This window comes from Falco cherrug, chromosome 3, assembly GCF_023634085.1.
Source record: "Falco cherrug isolate bFalChe1 chromosome 3, bFalChe1.pri, whole genome shotgun sequence".
NCBI classification, from domain to species: Eukaryota; Metazoa; Chordata; class Aves; order Falconiformes; family Falconidae; genus Falco; species Falco cherrug.
This window is the reverse complement of record NC_073699.1, coordinates 25343424-25363082: the sequence shown is the minus strand read 5'-3', so window position 1 is coordinate 25363082 and position 19659 is coordinate 25343424. Positions and strand designations below refer to the sequence as shown.

At 44.6% G+C, this 19659-nt stretch overlaps 1 protein-coding gene across 4 annotated transcripts in view; it reads right to left on the bottom strand.

Annotated features, from left to right (window-relative positions):
* Window positions 1-1893: 1893 nt before the first annotated feature.
* SYBU (syntabulin) overlaps window positions 1894-19659 on the bottom strand; it is a 41408-nt gene continuing 23642 nt past the window's right edge. For 2 of the 4 annotated variants that reach the window (XM_055704637.1, XM_055704638.1), the window contains 4 exons: window positions 8920-9022; window positions 6318-6521; window positions 5219-5368; window positions 1894-4000 (listed from right to left, as the gene is read on the bottom strand). In XM_055704637.1, the coding sequence (XP_055560612.1) occupies window positions 2890-4000; window positions 5219-5368; window positions 6318-6521; window positions 8920-9022 (1568 nt within the window). In that variant the 3' untranslated portion in view covers window positions 1894-2889. Of the gene's footprint in view, window positions 4001-5218; window positions 5369-6317; window positions 6522-8919; window positions 9023-10838; window positions 13120-19659 lie in introns of those variants that run through there. The other 2 variants (XM_027798739.2, XM_055704639.1) reach the window with 2 other exon arrangements.

The following is a 19659-nucleotide window of genomic DNA, read 5'->3' as shown; positions in this document are numbered from 1 at the left end:
GAAAAGGATACTTTTCATTGAAGTGCTTGGACACTGATGGTCTTCCCTTGGCTACTCTGTACAGCACCAGTAGGATCCAGATGAGAAATGACTAAAGTGAAATATTAGAGGGGAAAAAAAATTAAGATGGTGTGTTTGTAGCGACAACTGGCATATCTTCTGTGGATCAGGGAACAAAGGCCAGTTCCTTAAAGCCCGAGTCTGGAGCACTTACCAAGGTATGTCAGGCCTCTTCTTACAAAGGGCACCTTGAGCCGTCTGCAGCCTTGCAGTGCGGAGGAGGAAAGGTGGATGCTTGGAAGCAAGCTGAATTTTGGGTAGAGATCAGAGCAAGGACTTCTATCAGGACTGTGATGGGAACTGTTACCTCTCGCTGAGCGTAGTTAAATACCTTATGAGAGTTGAGCAGGCTGAAAGATTTTTAAGGGCAGGAAGCAACGCTGGTGTTGTTCTGGTGTTAGTGCGTTATGTCTTAAATAGCATGTTTGAAAACACTGCTGCTGAATGGAGCCTGCCCAAGAAATGAGTTCAGCCGATTGAAATTTTAAACATAAATAGGTTCGTGCTGCTTTGTTGCCTCTTGCTGCAAAAGAAACCCGTGTAGTCGCAGGTGAATGTCTCTCCTAGAGCTGAAGATCACTTTTCCCTCTAACTTGTGCTCCATTTCACCACCAAAGTGAAGATCACTTAATAGTGGGTGTAAGAGAAATCCAAAACTGCAATAACGTTGGTAATACGGGGTATAAAATACTGCTCTCTTGGCATTGAACAGACACAGTTTGAAGTAGGAATAAGGCATTTTCTGTAATGTGTTGCAGTCCTAAGATGAGATTTCAAGGTGAATGATGAAATTCCAGGGTTGTGTAAAATTTACATTACCCCCTGCCCCCCAACTATTAAAAGCTTTTCAAACTACTAAAGTGATCTTTGAGCAATACGTATTGCAGTAGTGTCATAAGGCAAGCCAGCTGGGCGGCAGGAGAACACGGAAGAGGAAGTTACGGGCAAAGAAAACAAGATGCTGTCATGGCCATCTTTGTGAACTCTTGGGGACTATGTTACATCAAACTGTTAGATTTCTCTTCCTTAATATAATGCTTAGCAAACCCTCTTGAATCTGTTGCAAACAGAAATGATTCAGAGCCCAGGCATCAAAGGGATGCAAAAAGTCTACCAGGTCGCCTCTGTAAGCATCAGTATGTATCACCACATGTTGCAAATGCTCCCTGCATGCTGCTGAATTATTCCTCCTCCCTTCTGGCTTACTAGAAACTCCTTTCTTCCCAAAAGCTGCAGAGCAGTGCTTGGCACTGCCAGGCTTTAGTAACCTCTCCTGCTCAGGGTTAGACAGGGAAATACTACACTTGCTTTGCTGAAGGGGTCAGTAAGGTTTAAATGGCCAGAGGTGGTATTGAAAGCTTAAGTGGAGCCAGATAAACTCCCGTTGCATCTGTTGGGTAATATTGCCCTCTGATCTATGCACAGAGCTGAAGTTTTGGACACGGAGAATTCATAGCATGATGCACCAAGACTGCATGACTGTCAGCTGGTTTACACAGGGCCTTCTGGACCTCTGTTAAATGCCTGGAGGACTGATGTTCTTCTGGGAGCGCAGAAGTTAGAAGTTTCCAGAAGATTGCATTGAGTTAAAGATCAGGTCACTTGAATCTGTCGGTGCCGTGTGGGTGCAGCAGCACGGGTGGCGTGCGTAGCTGAAGGTGGCTGGAGCCTTACTCTTGGAGCTCTGCTTAGGTTTTTCTCAGTCTATCTGTTCTCCAGGTCCTGATGATTCCTGGTACCCTGACAGAGTGCCTCCTCCCACTTGACCTGTCCCTGACAGCTCAGCTGAAATGAGGTATTTTTTTATAATTTTGCTACAATAAAACACCCACGTTTGACATTTCTAACATGCTTTACTGAACTTGTGATTATAGAGGTAATTTACAATAAAGCAATTAAATAAACAATAAGTTAAAACACAATACATTTATACATAGTATTTCAAAGGGCTCGAAAGACTATCAGGTTCCAATATGTTAAGACTTTAAAACAACATTAAGATCCAAAGTGTATCCACACCTATACTTATCATTGTAACAAGTTTTGAGACTCCCAACAATGTACATTTTTGGTTACAGTCCCCGTACACGCACAAGACCAGTGAAATGCTCGAGCAGTTGTACGATTGAGAAGAGCACTACATGAGACAGGCACGAACGATGTGCTGGAAGCTGCCTGGCAATAGGGGGTTTACCTCTACATTTGAATTGACACCTCGGACAACAAATGGAAAGTGCTAGCATGCTTTCTGAAGTGCATGTGTGACCCTTAGTGGGAACAAGCCTTCATGTCACTCATTTAACGCTGTAGTTTCACAAACGTTCTAGATTAGTGCTGCTTGAAGGATTACCCCACTTTTCTCTGGCCATTTGCTCCCACATGCATCTTGCGCTACCCTCGAGCCAGTGCAGTGCTCTTGTACATTTGCTCAGTGAACCATCCAGGGAAAGTGACTGAGCTTAACGCTGACTCAGCAAACACACGTGAAAGAGTGCTAGCTGTAATGCTGCTCGGTTCCCCCGGTCATGTTCACTGTACAGATGCACTGGCACCAGAAAGACACCAGCAGAAGGGAGGAACACAGTGCCTGGGAAGTGGAGGGCTATTTCTGTAGGCAGCAGTACTATTAAAAACATCTTGTGGAACTACAGGGTTCAGCTTTTTTTATTTTGAAACAAGAAACATGTTTTCAAACCAATTTATAGTGCAAATCAAAGAGTCAAAAGCAAAATGATGGACTCTGCCAGAATATACAATAACTTTTTATGATCTATCTCATCCCTCTTTCTCTCTGCCTCAGCCAGTTGGTGCCCAGGGACAGAGTGGACTTTAGGTTTTGATATTGAAGGGTGTACGGCGTAAAGAATGCAGGGCCACCAGGCAGCAACCACGAAGCAACGCTCCGATGTTATAAATGGGATCTGTTCCTCCCCTCTGAGTACTGAAAGCCCACATGATAGTTGGTACAACAGGGGCTGCTACAGCCAGAACATCTCTGAGGAGACTCCTGCTCCAGTATCTCCTCTTTATTCCTGCCTGAGAGAAAGTATTGACATACCCAAAGGCTTCATCATCATGAGGTTCTGTAAAATCAAGTTCTTTCATGAAACGGTTTCCATTAACTCTGTGCTCCACCTTCCTGCATGGAGACTCCATAGGAGACAAAAGGATGGCAGAGGTTGGATCACTTGGAGTTAAGTCCACAATGATACCAGAATCACTGAAGCTTCCAAGAGAATCACCCAATTCCTTCAGTGAAGAAGGTGGGCTTAGAGGACAGGCATCTTGAGCTCTGAAGATGTTTTGAATGAGCTGCTCCACATCTAGGCTATATGGCACCACATCAGTCTGCACAGACTGTTCCACCATCATGTTGCTTCTTTTCTCCTCCTCCTGGGAAGAAGTTAGTTTTTCATCCAGAACATTTTCAAGCATCCCTTTATTCACAGCAGAACTGGAGAGAGCTGGATCACTCAACTCAGAGGCCGTGGTGGTCAAACTCTCTTCAGATGAATCGCTCCCGTTAGCTGTGTCCTCATTAAGCAGCAGCCCACTGTCTGCCACCTCCTCCAGAGCCTGGTCCTCTGCGATGAGGCTGTCCGGCACTGTGGCACACAGCGCCAGCGGCTTCCCCTCTGAGTCACACACGTACTCCAGGCACTGCTCATCCCTCGCAGAGCCATTCTGAGCCATCTCCATGCTCTGCAGCAAAGATTCCAGTTTCTTGTTTTGAATGTTTATATCTATGAAGTATTTCTGAATTTTTTTGTCTTTCTCAGCCAAGCTGTTTTTCATGGTTTCAATAACCTGCTTGAGTTGTTTAATTTCGCTTCGTGCTTCCTTTAAGGCCAGCTCCGCCTCCACACGATTACACTCTTCTTCAATCCAGTCTTCCCTCATCCGTCCCAGCTGAGCTTTGAGCTCTTCTATTTCTGTTTCCCTGCAGCAAAATAAAAATGCTGTAACACTTCTGCTAACTGGTCAGTTAAAGAGTCAACATGAGGCTCCACCACACCGGGATCCTTATGCTGCCCAGATGCTCCAAGAAGGAAGCAATTTCCTCCATGCACGATTTGCTGCTGCCTCTGAAAGAGCTGGCAGAGACTGAAGCCAGCTGCCCAGACACCCGGGCTGACTGCTTAGGGGAGCCACTGACCCCGCCACACAGCCAGCAGCCTTGTGAGCTGTGCCATGATCCAAGACACCTTGAGGTACAAGTGGTGACCTTTAGGTCAGGTCCAATCGGTACAGCGCTTAACATCCCACCTGCTGCCTCGCCCCGGAGGAAATGAGGAGCAGCTACCTGGATGCATCCCCCATGCCTGCCAGCAGCTCGTTTTGTACAGCCAGGGCCAACACTGGCTGCGGAAAGCAGGACGGCTCGAGGCTGCAGACCCCTGGCTTGCTCTGCCCTGCATGGAGCCAGAGGCTGCCGTCTTGACTTGCAAGCGAGTGGGGCGAGGGGGCCCCGTGTGAGATCCAGCCCTGGCAGAGGCAGAGGATGGGCTGTCCCAAGCTGGACCACTGGGTCCCTGGGGACTCTGCCTGGGGGCTCCACTCAGACAGCCCTTTGTGCCCACTTGGGTTGGGTGCGCTGCAGAGCCAGCTCTCAGAGCACGGTTTTAGTAAAGCAGATTACATCTGTTGCTGTGTAAAGTACATGGTCTCTGCTTAGCATCCGTACAGAGGGCTATTGTGAAAAATTCGGTATTGAAGCAACAAAAATATAAGTGGCACACTGGCTTGTATAAGAGCCTGTCTTTCATTAGGGGAGAAGGGGGACACTTGTAGGCGTATTTCACTGAGTGAGGTAGAACGGCAGACTAAGGTAATGCATGCTGGCAGGTAGAAACTGTTTTATGTATAAAAGGTCCCAACGCTACATAGGAGTGGTAAAAAATTATCCTCTAAAAGTATTGGGAAAGTTCAAAAGAGGGAAAAGAAACAACGATGTTAATAACTAAACTGCATGGTGTGTATTCCCTGAGAATCCTATGAAACCAGAAATGCCTGAAAACAACACAGTCAGACTGATTATATTTCAAATTTCTTAATGAAAACTTTACGAGGTCAAGATATGATTAAAACGTTCAGAATTCCCACCCCTGAATGGTCCTGAGTAAATCTTTTTAACTCTCATTTCTAAAGCGAAATTTACCTTTCTTTAAGTTTGCTCTCAGATTCCTTCAGTTTTGTCTTCAAATGCCGTACTGTAACTTCTTTCTGCTGCAGAGGAGTCAAATACTGCTCTGGATTTTGTGGCTTAATGCTGTGATTGTCAGCACAAGAATTGTACCTCCCTGATCGCCTGAAAAGAAAAAAACCCACAAACCATCACATAATATCATTCCCACAGTTCTTCAGTCCTGGCAAAAAGGAAAACATCCTATTGACTGATACAAAACTTGAGTCATTTGGGGCTCCTCAGCATCCACACAAGCGACTCTCTAGCAAATCAGAGTACTTGAGAAACAGCTGATTTGTGGCTCTAGTGCAAAATCTACTATTTATTGTACTTGGTTTCAGTGCCATTACATGACATGAGACATCAAAACACCTAGCCACGCCCTCCCCAAAATGGATGGTGTGCCCAAGAGCAGGCAACCAAGCCACTGGCAAGGGCACCCAGCTGTAGACACGGCCAGGTGAGGACCAAGTGCAGCTCCACTCATGAGCTATGAAGCTGAGCACGCTGAAACCTGGATTCATCCTATCTAGCTTTACGTGTGTATCTGACATGCTCGGCTGTTGAGTTGCCTGAGGCAGGGAAACAGCAGCAGTGTGGTGGCAACTTCTCTGCCATACGTGTCACATGCTCTGGCAGGTATCTGTTTTCTTTCCTGTACAGGAAACTACACTCCTTACGGGAGGTGCCTAAGGCTGGGCAGGGTGAATTTTCACCTGAGTGTATGTTTTCTATACTACCCCACCCAACTGTCTCCAAAGTGAAAGGACCCTTAGACCAAAGAACCAGTAAATCCCCATGAGAATTGATGGCATGAAAGCACATGAAGGAGCCTGCCTCGGGGTGAAAAACAACTACATAGGACTTTGACTGAAAGTAACTGAATTTTGCAGCGCTGAAACAATAAGGGATGAAGCACCCTGTTGACCGTTGGAGCCACCAACATGAGGAGTCATGCCTATGCTGAGGAGCAAGGTGACCCGCTTGGCAACTCGTACAGCTGATCCCACGTTACAGTGCAGAGCAGGTACGTCAGTGCGCTGAACACCGGGATGCTGAAAGAAAGACTTGCCTCATCACTGGGCTGCTGTCGCTTCCTTTATATGAGCCTGAGTTGCTGCTGCTGGCTGAAGAAGCCCTGTAACTCTGATGGATGTTAGCAGGACTCAGCTGGTTTTTGCACAGTGTTGACAGAGAGTCCTTTTCACGGGAAGCAGGTGGGCTGGCTCCAGACTTGTAGGATAAGGATCCATTATTCCGACCATAAGGGCCACGACTGGAGGGGAACCAAAATGGTTAAAGCATACTGGATTATCCTCATCACACAACCCCACTACGCAAAGTTGTCTGAACACTACACCTGGTAGATAATTGTGAGTGGTCAGGAAGAAAGAAAGTCCTGAAGTCACCAGCCACTGCATGTTCTTTCACTGACTGTGGGGCTCTCAGCCTGAATTACATGATCTAGGGAAACCTCAGCCATTTGCACATTTCTCTGTGGATAGAACAGTTCCCAGTGACTCCATCAGATCATCCATGTTCCCTGAACCTCTGACTCCATTAAGTAATGAAAGGACTGCAGCCTGGATTAGCGCCAAGAGAACCACACTTCAGCTTTCCCTGGCCAGGCTTGTGGAGCGATGCCCATCCGCAGAGGTTTGCTGTAAGGCTGCTTTTATGCTCCTCAGCAAGCAGCCCGAGGGATCACAGCATGCACTGAAAACAGATTTTGTTTGAGCCACTGTTCTTTTCTGCCTTCAGCATACTGGGTGCTTTAGCTGTCACTGTCAGCTATTCATTCGCTTAGATATAGTTCGAACCCCACTGAGAGCAGACTGAAATAGTATTAAAATAGACAAAGGAAAGCACAGCCTTTTCTTTCTTCCTTCCAATTTCGCCCCATACATATCTACCTTTCTTTTCCCACTCTGTTAAATAATCTGTTAACCATGCGTGCTTGAAAGCAATTGGTATCTGCACTGCCCGAGAGCTGCCAAAGTGCTGGGGTGCTCTGAGAACAGCATCTCGGGGTGCACGCCTCACTTGCTCCCTTGGTTTGCCTTCCTGCACTACTGCGTGGCTACCTTCGTCCTCCCATGGAAGTTCTTCTTCTAAATGGTAAGGAAATGGCAGGTTTCAAAAAAATATACGGAAAAAGGCAATTCCAGCCAGCAAAAGAGAAGGCTTGAACATAAAAATTTAATACCACAGAATTATGAAACAAAAATCTCTTCTTAAAATTGTTTGAATTGGTTTCCTCCCTCCTCTGAAAATGGAACACTTTATAAGGAACAGATGGTTGAGTGGCTGCTGCAAACCTTCATCACGCTGCTGCGGTTCGGGTGATTTTATAATTATTTTACAACGAAGTGAAGGACTGTGGTTTGTGACAACATTGAAATGTTTCATTGTGAGTTAAGTCAAACATTTAAAAAAGAACATATTGCAAAGGGGACATCTCTTTCCACTGTGCACAGCACAGCGTCAGCTCTGGTGCGAGGAGGAGCTTGCAGGGACTTTGCCTAATGCAGCAATGCATTTGAAGGAGCCTCATTATGGAGGACTTCTGTCTAATTAAGCAGGTCAGTATGGTCTAACTTAAAAGTTATATTTAAATGCACAGTAGTGTATGAAATGGTACATACCCTTACTGAAAGTAAGGTGGCTTAGGGCTTCATATTCTACTTAGTACAGGTTTTTTCCCACAGCCAGTAACTTTACTTGTTAGATTTAATCTAGGGAGAGCTTAAGTAATGTTTATTTTTCTAACAGTCTCACGATACAGATAGGAAACTGCTCATTAAGCATCATTCTGCTGATCCTGTACACTGGAGCACACCGAGACCGTGGAGACGTCTGTGTGACTCCAGCATACGGGTATCCTGCTGCCGGTCCCAGCCTGCCTGCCAGCTCTTCCACAAAGGGCAGGAAACCAGTCCTGGTGATTTCAACCCTTTCCTCCTACTCCAAAAAATGTAACCAGCAGGGATCGCGTGGGCAGCACACAGCATGCACAGCTCCATCCCGGTGCCCCTATATTTGCAAGCTGTCTGGATTTGCACTTTACACATGACAGGGAGAAATCTTACAAAAATCTTTCATGAAAGTTTCGTTTAGATAGAAATAGTTCTGTTTTATCTGTGTGGAGTTTTAGTTATATAAAGGTTGGGCAAGGGTGTTTAAGAAAAAAGCATCAAAGGCAGTATTTCTACTTCTTCCTACAAAAAATAAGGTCATGATCTGCAAAGGTATATGCTGAGCTGACAGTTTACTACAGAAAGAAAACAAAGACCAAAAGGTTAAGGTTAACTGGTTAGAAGTACTGCTGTTCACTAACATACCCCCAGTTTCTCCCTCCTCCCCTACAGCTGATGCCTTTTCTGCCTTACCTGATCATATCTCCCATATTTGTTATGAACAAACGCCCCCCCAAAAAATACCAGTCGGCTTATCTGGCATATTGACGATTTTTGTGTTCCAAATACAGAATTTTCTTTCTCCTTCTCATATCACTGTTCTCATCAGTGTAAGTGCTGCCCGAGAGCGTAGTGTTACCCTAACTGTTTTAAAATTCACAATACTGGTATTGTATGTATTAACTATCAGATCTTACACCGTAGTCTATCTTTGCACTAGCAACACTTGCAATATTCAGGAAAAATTGCTTTGCTTACTTGCGAGAAAAAGATGATCTTTTGCTTCCAGCAGCAGACATATGGACTTCAGGCGCTGAAATACTGCCTGTGCTGCTTGAAGAGCTAAAATCGGCTTCACTCCCTGGAAAGGAAAAGGGAAGAGTGAAAACATGATGGAAATTATAACTCAAATACTGTTTTCAAAATAACAATGAATCACAAGCATCCTTCCTTTGTCCATCCTGTATGAATCTCAGAAGTTGCATGAATTTTCAAACATCCCTGAGGACAAGCGCTGGATTTGTTCCAGATTTTCAACATTTCTTCAGAACTGGCACTTCAACAAGAGCAGAAAAAAACATTTGGACACAAAACCCTCACACTACAGAAGCCATTTTAGGACTCGGCTAGGAACATTTGTTGTGACAAACTGTTTGCTTTCTCACAGCCACCAACAGATGAATGAGGCCGCTCACGTGGCTCCTTCAGGAGCACAGCGACTAGGAGCACATAGTTGTAATTGGAGATTTCTCTTGCTTTAAACCATACGAAAATTCTACTGGCTGGGAGGAAAGCTGCTTCTATTTCAGTTTCTAAGATGATGTACACATACGTGTATGTATGTATAAATGTGTATGGGCTAACAGGGTACATGCATACATATAGGTGCCACATATGTAGGTTTGCATGTGGCACAGAAGCATAGTAAGGCAGTTCTAATAGCCTTAAAGTAATCCAATAATCACATGTTGCTCTCAAGCGCTTTTTGGGTGCTAAGCCATCTGTCTGATTACTGACTTTCTACTAATCACAGCTTTTATTTCCCAAGCTCTGGCATATACAAGGAAAACTGCTCTCATTTTGCTAAGGTCAGTAGTAGGGAGATGTACTAAGAAGGTCTTATCACCTGGAAAAAACCCTGACCCTAAATTTTGGATTTTTATAATTCTATCGCTCAAAGGGCAAATATCCAAAGCCACGTCGAGGTCTCACGCTGCAGAGCCACAATACCAGATGGTGACTGTATCTGAGGGGGTGGAAGTAACTTTCCAACATCCTTTAAGTAGTCAGAGGGAAGCATCATTCATCTGGGAGTTTCTGGGTGCTGTCCCACACACATACAACCCCGGCCAGCAGCTGCAGACTTATCACAAACCATATTTTTGCTATCTTTTCCACAAGGCGGGGGGTGGTGGTGCAGCCACAGCCACCATCGCCACCACCGCAGCAGCAGACAAACCTTTAAGTGCACAACCTCTCTTAAATCCTTCACAGAGCTGATGGTGATGGGCACACCTTGTTCCCCTGAACACCTGGGACTGGGAAAAGGCCTTATCAGAGCCTGTCTTCACACCCTTATAGAGGATGAGACATCCAGCAACCACCTCTGCCATCTGGCAGCTCTTAGCAACCAGCCTCAGGATCAGACATGCTGGGAGTTAACCCAATACTGACCCAGCCTCACCAGGTCTGAGGCAGCCCCCACTTCCCTGTGCCTCTGGCTCAGCCCGGCTCAGAGGAGTACTCAGCCCAGTTTCAGGGAGCTCAAATGCAAAGTTTAGCTCTTCAAAAGGGTGCCCCAGGGACCCAGCTTTATCACCTCTAAACCACCTCCATACCTAGTACAACACCTCTGACAATCAGACCCAAGTCACCCCTGCTGTAACCAGATCAGAACCGCGTACAAGTTTGCAAGGGGAGGGAGGGAGAGCAGAAAAGCTGCTTTGTTTCACAGAGTATTTATATCATGTCTGCAGATGTAAATGTCAGTGGCCCTCTCCTTGGGGAAACAAAATGACCCTGGGACATGATGTCCAAAGTTGCAACAGAGTTTTCCCGATAAGCAAAACATTCCCATCTACAAAACTGAAGTACAGTCCAAATACTGTCTCAGCACCCTCACTATTCCCAAATCTACTTTTCCAAACAAAACACAAACAGGTAAACAGATTTCATACCTCCAGTGTTTGGGCCCCCAAAACATTCCTGCCCTTGCAAGACACCAGCAGCTTTCCAAAGTGAAGTCCTGGCTGCAGCGCAGAGAGCAGGAGCCCTAGCTGAGGCTCATCCCTGGTTAAGCAGACCACATCATAATCAGATCTTGCTATTGAAAGCATTTCAAGGAAGCAAGGCTTAATAATCACCTCTCCCTGACCCGCCTGGCTTGGAGCACAGCGCTGGGAAGGGCTGCCAAGTTAGGCACTGCCGGTCAGAGTCAGCAGAGCCTGAAAACGCAACCACCTCGAAGACTGAGCTTTCTGAAAGACTGAACTGCATCTGAGACCAGGAACTGTGTCTTGCAAAGCACGAATTAACCTTTGTGGCCCCAGTTCTGATAACAGCTACGCACAAGCTTAACACTGAACGCTCCTGGAGACTACTTACGTTTAAAATTAGGCATGCGGCTATTTATAGGATCTTCAAGAACATTTTATAAATTAAAGGGGGCAGTGCTAGTAATGGTTCCAAGTGTGTTAGTGATGTTCAAGCCAGCTTTGCATGCAGCAGAGCTCGACAGCAATGTTACTAGGAGACTTTAATAAATATTTTCTCCCATTTGGTAGACATCTCTAAGCAAAATGACATGGCATCTATCCCTAAAATATCAATTGCAACATATTGTCCTGGGTCAGTGTGACTTCCATCTTACAAATGTCTTAACAAAGGGGTGAAACTCCTTGTCTAGCAGCAATGCGGGTAGGAGCCAAACATGGCCTCTCACTTCTCCTAACACCCTTCTCCAGGCTGACAGCTCCCTAAGGATGCCTGTTGACTGTTTTTGTGGCTGTGACAATGTGGCTGCAAAACCTCACACATGTAACCCCTAGAACAGCCAACTGATCCAGCGTTAATCATGAAAGAGGTTGACATTTCTCAAAAACATATTCTTTTGTCCTAACTGGCCATAACACTTGTTTAGCTCTGATCTGATCTGAGACTGTTAAGAGGACTGTCTTACCCACCCTTTCCTGCAAAAGATGCCACATGTGGAGCCGCGGGCTTCATTGGTATCTCATTGCAAATTCACTCATACATATTCTTCCATGGTCCAGCCGCTCATGTCACATCACCGACAGCCTGTCAGCAGGTGAGCCAACACACTAATACGCTGTGATGGAAACGCTCACGCCGCATGCACGACATCTGATGCTGGGAAGCCTATCACCCCGGCCTCCCTCCGCCTTACAGCGGGCTCCGAGCAGCAGCACACCCACGCCACGGGAGCAGAGCTGTGCACTGCTCTATGCAACAGGAGGAATGACACAAGGGTGGCCAACAAAGTACTGTAACATTTTCCAGGATTGCTCCTTGCTTGGAACGGGTATCTGAGAATCAGCAGTGAAATCATGCAGTGCTTAGTGCTGTTGCTGCACTTTACTGCTCAAGGGGCGAGGGCACCGAGCTAAGAGCACGCTGTTGACAGCATCAGGCTTTGTGCTGCCTTCTAGTGCCACCGCTGCCCTGCCACCATTGCCACAGTCACCCAGCTCCAGCTGGTGTGGAGGGGAGGAGAAGGGAGCCTGCAGCTCCACAGCCGCACACAGGCACAATCCAGGCAGAGGCAGAGAGGGTGGTGACAGTCTGGCAGATGCGTGGGCTCATCTGCAGCATGGGCTGGGGGTCCGCAGCTTGGGGAGCTAAGGCTGTCCTGCTGCAGCATGGGAATCAACTGGAAAACCTCCTACTAATTACCCAACGGCAAATTTCCCATCCTGCATATGATGCAATTAGAAATTTCAGGGCAGTGCTGAGGAGAGGGAGAAAGAGCTGCCTGCGCAAGGGCCAGTATGCCTCCAGCTGGCACTGGTGTGTGTTTATCCCACTCACACAGCGCAGCCATCGCGCCTACATTTTGGCTGTAGGAAAGCCCCACCTTTAACTCTGCTCTGCACTGCCTCAGTCATAGTGCAGGGGTAATGTCACAGTACTGTGACCATATCACACACTGCATTCACAGCTTTTACAGGCTGAACAGAGTAGGTATATTGGGCTTACCTGGATAGTATGCAAGCACAGCAATACCACATCGTGTATGTACGTATGTATGCATGTAGAGACAGTGTATACATTTCTTTACACAGAGTCACACAATAACCCCACAGGTACACCTGGAGTATGGCATCCCAGTTTGCTATTTCTAGCCATTACAGGTGGTTGAATACCTTGTTGTATGGTCTTCTGGCCTCGGTTTAAAATTTTGCTTGTACTTTAGTATTTAATCTTTTTCCTTCTATAAGAATAAAGCTCAAACATTCTTGTGTGTATTTTCTTGTCCGTTTGCAATCTAAATAGTGAGACTAAAACATGGAAAAAAGGAAAAAGTTCAAGTAATATCTGTGACAGGAACATTGACAGCTGAGCAGCAGAACTGGATTCCCAAAATTCAGGATGCATGAGCTTATTAAAATTTATCCTTTTTGTGTAAGTCTTTCCTATTTGCAACTTCGCCAGTTTCACAGCAGCTGAAGTATATAAACCACAGAGCTCACCTATTTTCTGACTGCATAAACATGACCTCTCTCTCTCTCTCTATATATATCAGTCTTGATGCTAGGTTTCACCCAGTGAAACAGAGCTGTAAATAAAACAGTGCTGACAGAGATAGCTTGTCCTTAAACTGTAAAGCACTTAAATCTGCTGAGATTCCTTGTTTTCAAAAGCATCCTCTTATAAAGGAAAGAGACCAAACTATGCATACATGCTCACCACTCCTGTGCAGCAACTAGAGGAAAAGTGGCACGCTGTCTCTGTAGATAGCTTTATTTAGAGACCCCAGGGGAAGAGATAGGGCTTGACTGCATAAAAAAATTCCAGCAAAGCCATTAGAAGCAGCTGGAAAAGTAGAGAGAATTCAGTTGTCATGCCCGCTATTGAAAGGCCCTGTATTTTTAAGAGATTTTCTTTCATTTATCTTGAAACCTTTAACTCATGGCTACATCTCTAGTTCCAGTCTTCAACAGCATATGCAGTATATTTCCAGGAAATACTGATGCTGCTTCTTTTCTATTTAATATGGGGTTATTCCTGCAAGACTGGTTTTGTACACCACAAACAATCTAGGAAAAAAACCCACACTGCTCACATGTGCTGACAAACATAAGAAAAAGAAGCTGTGAAGAAGTGGTGAAGTCCTGCCTTAGCATTTCAGGCTTTGCTTCAGATAACACCCTTAAAGATGACCCATTTCAAGGGCAAAGTCTCCTAGAGGATAATGTACTCAATTCACAGCATCAAGCCCATAGCTGACTGGGTTTTCGTTCCAGTCCCTGGCTTTTTGACTTCTTACTTACTTGCTTTACTATTACTGTACATGGGATTCTTATCTTGGACTTGCTGTTCTATTTCACGCCTAACAGTAACTGGGTAAAGGCAGATACAATCCTGGGAGCAAGGAACAGAACTCTCCTCCATGTGGACTGCTCTGGTCTTTGGCTGACACAGACTGTTCCCATATGTTCTGCCTCTGCCTATGTTGCATGCTCTCCACTTACCATGAGGTCGAGAATCAGCGGAGGAAGCTGAGGATGCCCAGTGGTACAGCAACTCTTATGAGAGGTGTGGATTTGAACTCATTTGGTCCAGGGAGGGCACTGAACTCTGATCTCTTCCTCAAGCTCCAGCTGCTCATCTCTGACCCACAACAGGCGGGTAGCACTAGCGCTGGCTGTTTTTCAAAGGACTGAATTGTGCTGGCTGCCTGCACTCAGAGTGACGGTCTAGCTCCAGTACCGAGGGTCAATGTGAATCCAAGGCATGCACAGGGACATGCTCAGGACTACAAGTAAGTGACGGAAGTCTGGGAGATGGGCACTCCTCTTTGGCATCCCCTGTGGACTGGTGGAGGTATGCTCCTGCCTGGCATGCTCTCTGCTGTGAATGAATCTTGGATTTTAGTACATAACCATCCCCTCTGATTTTATATGCAGTTTAGTTATCAAGCTCAGATTTCTGAGTTGTGCTCCCACAACAGTGGTGAGAAGCTGGGCACAGCAATGCCTGGCATGGTCAATCCTAAGGGTAACAACAGGCATCCCTCCCCTATCCCCTTGCGCTGGCCAATGAAGCCATCACTCCCCAGCTCTTCAGTGGGCATCCACCTGATTGTTTGCCAGTGCTCCCTCATCACACAGATCTGTTAATCACATTCCAGCTGACTGCATGGTCCGGGAACAGCTGGGCAGCTGGCAAAAATGCAGTCGGGGGGAAGTAGAGCAAAACCTTCAGTGTGACTTTCCATAAATTGTTCAAAGCTGCTGGGTGAGGAGACTTCCAGCTCAAATACAGACTTTGGGGAAGAACTGCAACACAGATCCTGCTTCCTAGCATTTGGATCCAAACTGGATTTCACAGATGATCCTCTCAATTCACACTGCTGGTTGTGTGAGCTAAACTAATAATCTTGATTTTTTTCTCATCTTGCTTGCTTACTCTTCTTACTTTAGAAGAAGGGTTGTTATCAAATAATTAAAATTTATCACATTAAGCAGTTTTCTGATGTCATCAAATACTATAGTTTTGGTACTAATCTGTACTACATTAATGTAAATTATAAGAACTGCAGATCTCAAAATGAATACAGAATGCGACTTGTGTATGCTGTGAAACCACAATCAATCAAGCTCTTCTCTAAAAACACAGCCACTACAAACTAATTACTGATACTGGCTGAGAGCCATCATGTATATTCTGCATATCACTATGATCTGGGCTTGTGTTTTTCTTAATTGTTTTTAATTCATGGATTTGCACAGCAGCCACAAGCAGATGTTGGAACAGGCAAAGAGCATTACAAGTTGGCATATTTTTCTGCTTTATGAATCTTAAGGAGATTCTTCATACAGAAATCAACCTGACCTAATTATTTTTTCTGCTTCTATACACAGTTCGAGCTCTTCTAACACCACCTTAAAAATGGCTCCCATAAATTTTGTCTTCTCAGCCTGAAATGACCTTTGCCAGGGGGAACATATGTTCATGGAGCAGAAGGGAAAAGCTTATCTTCCTGTTCAAACAAAAAGGTTCTTTGGATCAGAGATGGAAGGATGCTGCTTTACTGCACCAGCCTCAACAAAAACATTAAGACTGGAGGTTCAGAAAATACACTGAGAATTGTATAACATGATACTCATCTTGCATTTGACAGTTTTATAGAATTTATGTGTAAATCCACCTATGGACAAGTATATTTTATAAGCAAGCATGTAGTGCCACCTCAGGAGATCTTTTTAATGTACCTGGCAGTGCTATTTGATCTGTTTGAAGGGAAATGGATAGGCTGGTCAGAAGTATTTTTAGGAGCTGGAAATTGTCATCTTTGGCAGGGATGACTTAGCAGTACACAGAAAGGGAGCAAACTCCATCACAGACTGGGAAAACATCCCAGCCCTCCCGTCACGTCAGTGGCAGAAGTTTAACAAAGGGCTTTCAGAGGCCTCTTCAACAACACGTCTCCTAAATCTGTTCCCATGCGCAAGGAGGAGAGAGGCTGGCTGGGGCACAGCAATTAACTGCATTCACAGCATATATGCAAATGCATGAAATCATATGCTAAACCTGATTCAGATGAAAGCTTTTGCACAGTCACCCTTAATATAAGATATACAGTTTTCATTATAATGTGCATAAAACATTTTAGATCAGTTTGAATGTTTTGAACAGGCAAGAGAAAAACACTGGAAGAAGAAACATATCTGGGAGTAGCTAAACCTCCCTGTATTCCCAGGATGAAAAGCAAAATTTGCTGTAAGCTGATCAAATATTTACTGTAACGCACACGTTGGGACGACTACAGAAAACTAATAGAGTTTAAGTGTCATCTATTGAAAAGAACAGTAAAACCCTACCCAGTATATCAATTGATTGCCTAAACTGTATTTTTTACAGCACTAAAGCCAAGGTAGGTCTGAAAGCAAGGCATTTCAAGCTATGACTGCTGTCATTTGCTGCTTTATTTCCCCAACAGCATTCTTACCATTAAGAAGGACAAATGACAGACAAGAAGCCTGTGATTTTTCAGCTTATTAATCCTTGTGGGTTTGTGGTCCCACTGAATTCTGCCAACTCTAGCAAACAGTCACAGCCTGCACAGATTTCGAAAGCCAAGAGCTTCCTATTACAGAATTTCAGAAGGGAGGAACAGAGACCTGTAATGAAGTGCCTCAGAGTGGAAGCAAGACAAGCCTGGTAATACTAATAAAATATGAAACAAACCTGGCAGAATATTCATCTCCTTTAAATACATTTTATGTTATGGTATATAGAAGATACGCTGTTACAAAGTAGGTTTACTATTTTGTTGCGTCACATTAAAGGTGATACATTGCAAGCTCCCTGGGGAAGCGATGTCCACCCTTGTAGCGGCTGGATTTATGAAGGGATGCCAGGTCCCCAGCTCCCAGAGGGTGATTTTGGAAGCAGAACTCTCCCTTTCTGCCACCTCACTTGGACAGTACCTCCCACCAACCCCAACAGCAAAGCTTCTCAGCTGGGTGAAGTTCTTGTTTCTGGGCATGCCTAGAAGCAGGTCAGCTTTAAAAGCCCTGAACAATTTGGTGCCTGGCTCCTCTCCTCTGAAGACTGGGGTGGGTGTTTCACACCACTAAATACATCAGAGTCCACACAAAAGCAGCCCAAGGAAAGCTCTCTTCTGCTGTCTGCTTGGAAGGATCCACCTGGTATTCACAAGGCCAGATTTAGGTTTGAACTGGGAGGAGGCTGCAGAACACCTCCCCATCACATCACCAGGAACAGGCACCACGTCCAGCAGTAAGAACTGGATGAAGAGATGGGATTCCTGTCCTCTCAGCTTATCATGGCCCTTTCCAGGCTCTCTGTAAATCCAACCAATTTGAGATGCCTGTCTTCATTACCCCCTGCTACAGGGGTGAAATCCAAACAGGCCTGAATTTCCCACGGCTCCCACCTCCATCAGGAGTCTCCCCAGCCCCTGCACCTGACACACCTGAGAAAACTAAGCTCTACAATCTAAAGTTTTGGGCAAAGTTGGGCAACCTCTATCTAGTTGCTCTTCTAGCAACTGGGTTTTGTTTTATGATTTTTAATTGTGGTTTCTTCATTGGAACAGAGACTAGACATGCATTTGCCCTTTCTCCGAGGCTCTTCGTGAGCTCAGAATTGTAACTTCGAGTGAGAACCAAAACAGAGCAAAGGCATCTAAACCACAGCTTCATCAGGACACCTAGGTGTCTAGGTATGTAAAAGCAAGTAAAATACCACTGCTTAAACAGGCCAAGCATTGAAAATGTCACCACTATCTGCAAAGACCTGCTTAGTTATTTATGCTTGAGTTTCTACTGCTGAGCCCAGTAACAACCAACTTACCTTTATACCACAGTGAAGTCAAGTAAGTGAGATTATCAGGACTAAAACAGAGACATTCCCTTAGCTTCCCATGCCTATGTATAAATACAGATTTATAAATGCAAGGAATATATAGACATATCCACTCAATACTGCTCAAAAAGTTATTTAAAGTAATCACTCTGAGGGAAATAAAAAATTTTAGGTAGTGATTTGGTTACCAAAAAACAAAGTTCAGAGAACACTGAAACTATTTACTATTTGAAGTCAAACATGGCCAGAAAATGGAAAACCATAATTTTCTACTTTCTGTTTAAAAATATACTTCAATTTTGAAAACTGGAAAATTTCTCTCTTCTTTTAAAAAGGGGGAAAAACAACAAAAAATCTCCCCAAACATTCTAAGTATTTTAGATTGAATATTGTCTTTGTTTGGTTTGAAACAAAGGTTTCCTTTAATGTTTTGATTTGGCAGCAAACCCCCAAATCAGTTATTCGCATAGCTCCACTTTGAACCTAGTAAGATGCCAGACAAAAAAGAAATAGGGGATGTAAAGGAAAATAGAAAAGGAAGTAATCTATCAATTCTTCAGTAAACATTGCTCAGAAAACAGTTTAAAACCCAGGATTCTCATTCAAAAGGCATTAACAACTTGGAGGAATTCCAAAAAAGGTCAATAATAATAACAGGATTACAGGACACTGTTTATGAAGGGAGATTAAGGGAATGCAATTTGTGTATTCTAAGATAAAAATGAATACTGGAAACACTATTTATCATGGGGAGAAGGAATACAGCCGGAGAACTGTATAGGAACCCATGTAACAGCAACACAGGATTCTGGCTGCAATGCGTGTTATTTCACAAAATGACTTGAAATAAAAACTGATGGTTAGTGGGAGTTGTGCATAGTAAAATGTAGCTGGAGTAGGTTCAGAATACTTTAACTGGGGAATCAGAAAGCTATTTTAGACATTGGCATAAATAATACAGTTTGTAATTTAAAAGCAGAGCACACACACAAAAAAAATCTCCTAAGGGAAGATTCATAATGGCCTCCTTCGTATGCACAGTATTTCTTTCTGTGGAGGTGAACTGGGCTGAAAACCACAGAAAACAGGCAGAAGGAGCATAAAATTCACTGCATTAAATAAACAAATTGTAAAGCACCTTCTAGTTAGACCTCACACACATTTTAAAACAAATACTTAAGAGAGTGCAGTGTGTATAGCATCGGTTTCTCTATTTTTGGCTCATATTCCACTCTGGATTAGCAGAGGAGAGAAAAAAACCCAGCTTGAATATACAAAAAGAATTTTTTTTGACTGAAGATCACATCTGTCGCCATCTTCCATACCTGCCCCCACTCTGAGCTCTAAACCCCAGTGCCCTTCTTACGCCAGGCATTCAGCTGTCTTTCCCAGATGCAGGAGCACGTCTCCGTAATCCCCGGGAGA